Source organism: Setaria viridis, chromosome 8 (genome assembly GCF_005286985.2).
Source record: "Setaria viridis chromosome 8, Setaria_viridis_v4.0, whole genome shotgun sequence".
NCBI classification, from domain to species: Eukaryota; Viridiplantae; Streptophyta; class Magnoliopsida; order Poales; family Poaceae; genus Setaria; species Setaria viridis.
Window position 1 is genome coordinate 19,519,069 of NC_048270.2, and position 8,404 is coordinate 19,527,472.

General features: G+C 44.2%; 1 protein-coding gene and 1 pseudogene across 1 annotated transcript; both read right to left on the reverse strand.

Annotated features, from left to right (window-relative positions):
* Nucleotides 1-2,619: 2,619 nt before the first annotated feature.
* On the reverse strand, nucleotides 2,620-2,737 carry LOC117834883 (5S ribosomal RNA; annotated as a pseudogene).
* Nucleotides 2,738-3,390: 653 nt separating this feature from the next.
* On the reverse strand, nucleotides 3,391-8,102 carry LOC117833404 (RNA polymerase sigma factor sigB). The gene is made up of 6 exons (XM_034712873.2): nucleotides 7,774-8,102; nucleotides 6,094-6,651; nucleotides 4,859-5,089; nucleotides 4,623-4,763; nucleotides 3,918-4,115; nucleotides 3,391-3,839 (listed from the first exon to the last, which is right to left on the reverse strand). Exons 1-6 carry the CDS (start codon nucleotides 7,963-7,965, stop codon nucleotides 3,546-3,548), a joined length of 1,614 nt encoding a protein of 537 aa, XP_034568764.1. The 5' UTR covers nucleotides 7,966-8,102; the 3' UTR covers nucleotides 3,391-3,545.
* Nucleotides 8,103-8,404: the final 302 nt, after the last annotated feature.

Genomic DNA, 8,404 nt, shown 5'->3' on the forward strand with positions numbered 1-8,404 from the left:
TGTTCCTGATTTCCCGAAACCTCTGAACATATGAGGATATCGGCTCGTCGCTTCTCTGCTTGAGGCTGGTCAAATCGGACAGCTTCATCTCATGCACCCCGGCGTAGAAGTATTTATGAAACTGTCTTTCCAAATCGGCCCATGTAATAATCGAATTCGGCGGTAATGTCATGAACCACTGGAAGGCCGATCCGGATAAGGATGATGAGAATAGCCGCACCCGTAGAGCATCTTGTGTGGCCGCTTCTCCGCATTGGATGATAAATCTATTCACGTGCTCCACGGTTGAAGTGTCATCCATCCCCGAGAACTTGGTGAAGTCAGGAACTTTATACCGATGGGGAAACGGTAGTAGATCATATGTAGAAGGGTATGGTGTCCTATAGGTGTAAGTTTGTACCTTCGGCTTCAAGCCGAATTGTTCCTGAATCACTTCTGCAATACATGCCGACCAATCCGGCTGTTGCTGGTGAACCGTCGACTGAGGTATTGGCACGTGCTGGTATACCGGAGGTGGAATAGCCTGATGCTGAGTGAAAGCAGGTGGCATCTTAGTGAAAGCCGGTTGTGCATTTAGGGTCGGCTGTTTGAAAGAGCCACTCGTTTCATCATACAGTATGAGCTCTGCTGCTTTGCTCATCTATGGTGCAACAGGCTGGTACGGCGGCATGGTTGGTCGAGTGGCCGCTTGGAAAGATGCCTGGAATTAGGGACTTCCCTGACTGGCGATTGATTTTGACCGGCCGCGGCTGATGGTGCCCCCCAAGGCGCTGGGCTAACCGGAGGGAACGGTGCAGAGGACAGTTGGACGGAGTTATACCCCATAGGAATTGATGATGAGGAAGCGCCCGAACTCCCAACAGGAAATTGGATCGGCTGATAAACCGAATTCAAATAACCCTGGTTTGGTGGAATCGGCTGAATATATGCCGGTCCCCTGTATCCCTGAGATACCCCGCTAGCGAAGGAGCTGATAACGGCATTGTACACTGTATTTGCAAGCACTGGGGATTGATCAATGAAAGCGTGATAAACGGACTGTTGGACCATATCGGCCATCTTGTCCGAGTCCTCGGAGATTGTGATCTGGCGGGAAGTTGGAAACGGAGACTTTTTGATAGTCTCCCCACTTCTGGAGCGACTGAAAGACTGCAGGCAAGCTTTCCGAAACTGTGCCGTATGCTTCTCCAATTCTTCCTTCTGGTCGTCCTTGAGATCTGCTTCCGTCACTTCGATGACGTTATCTTCAGAGACTTCAGCAGCTTTCGACATGGCGGCGGTTGTATTGGTCCCACCGAGCGTGCCAAAAGTGTGTTGGCGCTAGAAATCGGTCAACCGAATCCCCAGCGTTTGACACACGACCCGGGAGAATCTGCTTAACTTCTGTTCGGGTGATTGCCCTGGTGCGGTTCGCGCGGCGTGCCAGCCAATCTGACCTGTTGATTGGCAAGGAAGAATACGTGTCAGGTCCAGAAATCACGATCAGCTAAATTTCCGATCTCGAGAGAGCTTATCAGCGAATCGGCTGATTTGTCGTAATAAAGAAATCGGCTATGAAGCAGCCGATCACTGTAGCCGTGTAGACAAGAAACTACTGGAATAATCGACACAATGCTATAGTAACAACACTAGGAATAGATCTAATCGGCTATATGTGAAATAAATGAATTTAATAGCAGAATGTAAAGAAAGCCGAAACCGTCGATTCCTAGCTGGATAACTAGTGATAAAACTAGAAAAATAGGTAAAACCTATGATTCTAGTAAATATCGATAACTAGTGAATAAATCTAAATGAAACGACAGCGATGCGCTCGAAGTTAAAGCTTAGAATTTACTCGGTAAACGGAACTTACAAGATCGGCTGGAGGTCAAGTTGATGCAGCCCTGCCAACCCGTACGAACTCGTGAAAAAGGAGAAAGTATTTGGCGAAGTCGCCTGCTTGAAAGTAAGTACGAGGAAATAGTAGTTGGTTGTATTGATTTGTTGATGATTACAGATTTACAAAGGTAGCTATTTATAGCCCCGTACAGATGACTCCTTAACTGACTAGAACTCTATCCCTAATTCAAATAGAAAACGAATATTTACAAGTACGATTCGTGCTAGGTTGGTTATTATACGCTTCACGGGCTGATCTCCCCTTCATCCTTCTATTCCTTTCCAAGCCCATATCGGCCCAATTATCCCAACCTCCTAATCGGCCGATTCCTTATCGGCAAAAGGTAACCGATCGGGAACCTGGCGTGTCCGATCCGAACCCCAAGGGTTAAGCGAGGCAGAAGTCATCGACCGATCCCGTACTGTAGCATTGGCCGATCTTGGACTGTAGCGCCAACCAACCGATCTCGAACTGTAGCGCCATTCGGCCGATTCCCAACTGTACTTTTCCAATTTCCTCTTTTCTTGGTGCCGATTCCACTAGTGATGAAATCTGGCGTCAACAAGGTTGGTGATTGTTATTTTGTTGTTTGTTACAAGAGTTGACGGTCGGATATGGTGCTTAGGAACCGGGCCGCCTCACCGTTTTATTTTCTTGTGCCTCGGATGGTCTGACCATGTTATCCATCTGACCGGAGATGCATCAAAAAAATGTACGTGAAAATTCGAAGTAAAAAAAGAATGCAACACGAGAATTTCCCAAGAGGTCACCTATCCTAATAGTACTCCCACCAAAGCATGCTTAACTTCAAATTCTGATGGAAACTGGTGCTTTAGTACTGGTATGATCACATCCAATGTACTAGCCACTCCCCTTCCTCTTATGCTCGTACCGCAATGCGACAACCAAGGCACGTGGGCCCCACATCCGAAGTTCGCGGCACGGGCTGCCTCACCGTTTTATTCTCTCGTGCCTCGGATGGTCCGATCGCGTTATCCGTCTAACTAGAGATCCGGCGTTGCCCAAGCCACGTGGGCCCCACATCCGAAGTTCGCTGCATGGGCCACTTACCGTTTTAGTCCCAAGCCTCGGATGGTGTTATCCGTCCAACCCACCCATCCTAGTACTACTCTCACCAAAGCACGTTTATCATTGGAGTTTTGATGAGATCCGGTACTGGTATGATGGCATCCGACATACTAGCCACTCACCTTCCGCTTATGCCCGTAGCACGACACGCCGCCCAAGCCGCATGGGCCTGCGTCCGAAGTTTGCTGCGTGGACCGCCTCACCGTTTTGTTTTCCCAGTGCCTCCGCATTATCCGTCCGACCGGAGACGCATCAACGTAAGAGAAATGTACGTGAAAATCCAAAGGAAAAAAAAGTTATTTTCCTGTGCCTCGGATGGTCCAACAGAAATAATTCTGTGTTGTGTTGTACCAGGCTATGTCCACATGTTTGATTTCTAAATTTCAGCGATAATGAGCAGCTCAGCAATTTTGGATCCCTTCGCTTTTAAGGCACTAAACTATTTTCTCTTGTAAAACGAGTGTTCTGATAATGTGTTGTACATGAGGACTCGTGTAAATGGGCAAGTAAAGAATCCTCAAAGAAAAAACTGAGGGATTCAAAACGGAAAAAAATGATCCTTAAACAAAATGGTTCACCAATTGCCTACTGGCACCAGATAATCCTTCAGAGCCTTCACTCTTTTCTTGCTCCTTAGTTTCCGAAAAGCACCAGACTCGATTTGCCGAATCCGCTCCCTGCTCACACCCATGATATTGCCAATCTCCTGCAGGGTTCTTATCCGACCATCCTCAAGTCCAAATCTCAGCACAACAACTTGCTTCTCGCGCGCGGTCAGAGTGTCCAGTGCCTGGTGCACATCCTTCTTCATGGACAATCTGTTCAGCATCTCTTCAGCTGTCTCGGCACTGGGATCGGCTGTGACTTCCTGAAAACAGAGATTGAGCTGTTACTTAGTTGTATGGTAGGAAGCACAGAGTGAGATTAAAGCATAGAACAGCCATACCTGATAAGTCATGTCTGTGGAACCAATTTTACTGTCAAGGGATACACTGTACTTAGGGAGGTTTACTGCTGCCTCTACTCGTTTGATTGGCATACCAGTGTCCACTGCTATTTCTTCATTAGTGGGTCGTCTTCTAAGCTTACGGCGAAGTCGTTTTGTGCACTCCTTTACACGGTAACTTGCTTCAACCATGTGAGCCTTGTCACCAAAATCAATTAGTGATTAATATTGCATCTGAGATAACCATGCACTAATTATACGAAATAGACACGCTAATTGGCAAGTGACAATATTACGAAATAGACACTAACGATATTAGTCTAGAAAATCAAACAAAAGGAGTCATATAGCAGCAATATGCAAGCACATCAAATCATGAAGGAAGTAAGACAATACAAACTGTTATGTCTGCTAAATCAGCACACTACCATGTCTGCTTTAATCTATTACATTAATGGTTATCAGTTTATCACACGTGTGTGAACTGACTAGCAGTTGCACAAAATCTTGGAAACACCTTCACCCTATGATTCATGTGCTCAATATAATCTTTTTCTCAACAATTTTGCAAGACTAGATATGGGTCACTCAGGCATGAATAACCCACAATCAGCATGCTTCGGTCAATACAGAATTGGAGAGAAAACAGTGTATCAAAATGTTGATTCAGGGAAAATAGAAGGATCTGAGTAGTGGGGGACGTACTGGCAAGCGAAATATTTGGGACTGCTCTGAGACAGACTTGCGCATTGCTTGTTTGATCCACCAGTGAGAATATGTAGAGAACCTAAAACCTTTTGACGCATCAAATTTTTCAGCTCCCCTTATAAGGCCTTGCATTCCTTCCTGTAACAAAAACCTAAAATAAAATGCCAATGCTAAATACAGCATGGCAGATACTAATTTTACAATAACAAAGAAGTGTACATGCACACAATTACCTGAATAAGATCATAAAGATCCATTCCAGGGCCTTCAAACTCCCTGGCAATGGAGATTACAAGTCTCACATTAGATGTTACCATTCTGTTCTTGCAATAGATACCATGATCTAGACGCTTCCGCAAAGTTTTCTCATCAGTTCTCGCTGCTGTTGCCCACTGCGAGAATGTTGGTTGTCCACCATTGTATTCTGTAAGCTCAGCTTGGATTGCCTCAAGCTTCAAAAGATCCTGCACCAGTTCAAGGTGCACGGTTCATAATTATCACCAAAACTAACACTGCAACAAGAGGACAACAACAAATGGCAGCACTGCATGGTTTCACGGATAAGCAGCACCTTTCCAAATAACAATACCAAATAAAATTTCAACTTCAGAAATGTGAAGAGCTCACATGTTTCACTAGTTGTTTCCAGACCCTTGTATTCTTATCATAGATAAAGAAAAAAACTGCATACAATACTATTGCAAGATTCAAATGTCATTTGTCATGCATGACACTGAAATGAAAATACTTCTCGCATGAATAGGCTAGACTCTTCACATGAGAAATGGCAAACCAAAAAATAAACACGAGTTCACATCTTATCCCACTATGAGAGTCGAGTGAACTATGCAACTTACATGACTTGAACTTCAGAATATTTCTGGTTACGATGGACCATCAAGTCAATCTAGTTTGTACTGTGTACTATCATACCTCCTAAATCCTTTTTTATCACAAAAGGTACATTTCAGGTCTTGTGCAATCAGACTACTTAAATATTGGCCATCAGGTTATATTGATATTAGAATTTTAAATATGATGTGAGTAGAGTTGTCTTTAGAAGTGGATTCATATTATTATTTTTTTTCTACATAATAATTACAACACTAATTGATGGACCATATTGATGTTCAAGTGACATCTTTTCATGACCGAAAAGAATAATGAAGTAATGGACGACCCAATGGCCTGATTCAGAAAACACATTAGGACTTCACTTAATGTAAAATAACACATATTGAGTCCAGAAAGCCTTAGCTTACATCTAATCCCAATGCACAGAATAACTTCTTTGGCCTAAGAATTTTTTTGTTTGACTTGCACAGTTGTTCAGTTGTCTAGTTACTAATTGGAGCACAATAACATGCTTAAACTGTCAAGGTAACATCTCAGTTGAGAAGATCCATTAGTATATATATACAACTGAAAGGAAGAAAGATGCTCTTGACTTCTAATACAATAGTCCCACCTGAATACCTTCTGAGAACTCAACTTCTTCCTTAGCTGTAAGAAGTCTCCTGCCAGTCATCTTCCACAAGGAACCTAAAGGATTCATGCTAGGTGAGGAACCCTTGGGTCGTTTCTTCTTTGAGGATGTTGCAGTTTTTTGTGAAGCGCGGACAGTTGTCGCAGCCTTTATTGCTGCTCTGGTTCTCCTAGCTCTTCTCTCGGACTGGCGAGCAGACTTCACAGCTATGTTCTCAGTGTACTGTGCATCATCATCTAATTCACCACCACCGGCCATGATACCGTAGGACTCGAAGTCCTCCAGCAAAACATCATTAGCATATCCATCAGGGCTGCTTGGTTGTATCTCTGTGCGAAGAATTTCATTTGCCAAGTAGCTGTCCACGACCTTCTTTTGTCTAATCACTGGCTGATGATTGTTATTTTGTACCATCTGAACAACTTCTAGAGCAGCTTCAGCAGCTGCTCTGGCAAGAGCAACTGCCTCTGCTGCTGCAGCTTCTACTACAGCTTCTTCATTCAGAAGTGCCTCTGATGCCAGAGTGGACTCAAAGTTTCTCTGTGACATACGTTAGAGAACAAAAAAATATTATGATATTCTATATATTGCTCTTAGGAAATTTGTAACATTACACTTACAGGCAATAGCGGAGCACAGCCAAAGAGAAAAGAAAAGGACTTATCAGCACTTAAGAAACATGATTATGTCTGCCTTCCCTATTCAGTGACACAATATCAGGGCCGGGCCGGCAAAATCCAGGGCCCTGTACCAAATTCTAAAACAGACCCTATTGTTCCAGAAAAATAAAATAATAATAATAATAATAATAATATATAGGCTAGAATATATTACATAGAAATGGGATATATCAAGAATTGTACATGTTCAACTCTTGGTTGCATCATTTATTTAGTATTCTTTAAAATAAAATCTTCAATGATACTCTCATAATCAAACTTCTCCATCATTTTAAAGTGTTATTATGGTCATATTATTAAGCCTTTGTTGTGTTTTCAACGCTTTTGGTAACTAGAATCATATTTTCTAATTGAGGCCCCTTCCAAAGCCTTAAACTTTATGTTTCTTTTTTTCCCAATACTGCTAGATAAATACTCCAAGCAAATAAAGGAAACTAGCTTGATTAGTAAAGATAAGTGTCCCTGTGGGTCAAAATTGTCCCTGCCGATTTGAGCAGATTTTGTCAAATGTACTGTCTCGAAACTGGGAAATCAGTGACAGACTCGATGCAAATTTCTACAACATCGTACGTTATGCAACCCTCCATTTTTAGAGTGAATATTTTAGAAATTTGTTTAATGCTGCAGTCAATGTGCCTATATATTAGTAATACCTTCAGCTGGCTCTCATTTTGTCCAGGAAATTGCATCCCATGAAATTGTTCGAGGTGTGATTAATGGTACTGGCAGTGAACTGATTGTCTGGACTCTGGTTCAACAAAGTGCACGTATATTCGGATCGTGAAATCGAACAAGGAGCGGGCCGTGTTCCTTAGATCCTCACGCACTAAATTGAAACAAAGGAAAACAAGGTAGGTTGTCTTTCCAAAAAAAGAAAAGAAAAAAAAGGGTAGGTTAACTTGAAGGATTCAGAGCTAAGAAAGGACGGGCAGCACAGGAAATGCAATCCTGAGAGACGATCGAGCCGAGCAGAGAGGGTCACCTGAAGCGCCGGCGCGGAAAAGGCGAGCCTGAGCTGCGCGGCACCGCCGCCGTTGGCGCGGTCGGTGTCGACGACGGCGGCGGCGGAAGTAACGGCGCAGTGGACGCGGAGGGCGGAGCACCTGGATGAGGAGGAGGTCGCGTGGGCGGTGGCGGAAGGAGCCCACTTGAACTGCGGCGCCAGGCACGCCATCGGCGAGCCAGGGCGGGCTGGCTGGCTGCTCGGCTCACCAGGGGCCCGTCACCATTGCTGCCGGGAAGGAAGGAGGTCAGGAGGTGGAGGGAGGGGACGGTGGGGATGGATTTCGCTCTTGGTCTGGTCTCTCTGGATAAGGGGATCTCAGTCAGACACAACAAAACTCAGGCTCGGACGGACAGTGGGCCGCATGTTGGGCCGGTCCACAGATTCTTCAGTTCGTCCGTGTTTCTTTCTCGAGACAGGGAAACACGGGAATCCAAATAAACACGCCACGTGATAAGACACGGTGCAGAAGATATGTCCCAATCCAGCAGACAATTGATATCATGCTTCAAATTAGGGGGTGTTTGATACACCCATCAAAATTTATCACCCATCACATCTGATGTTTGATACTAATTAGGAGTATTAAATATAGGCATCACATCTGATG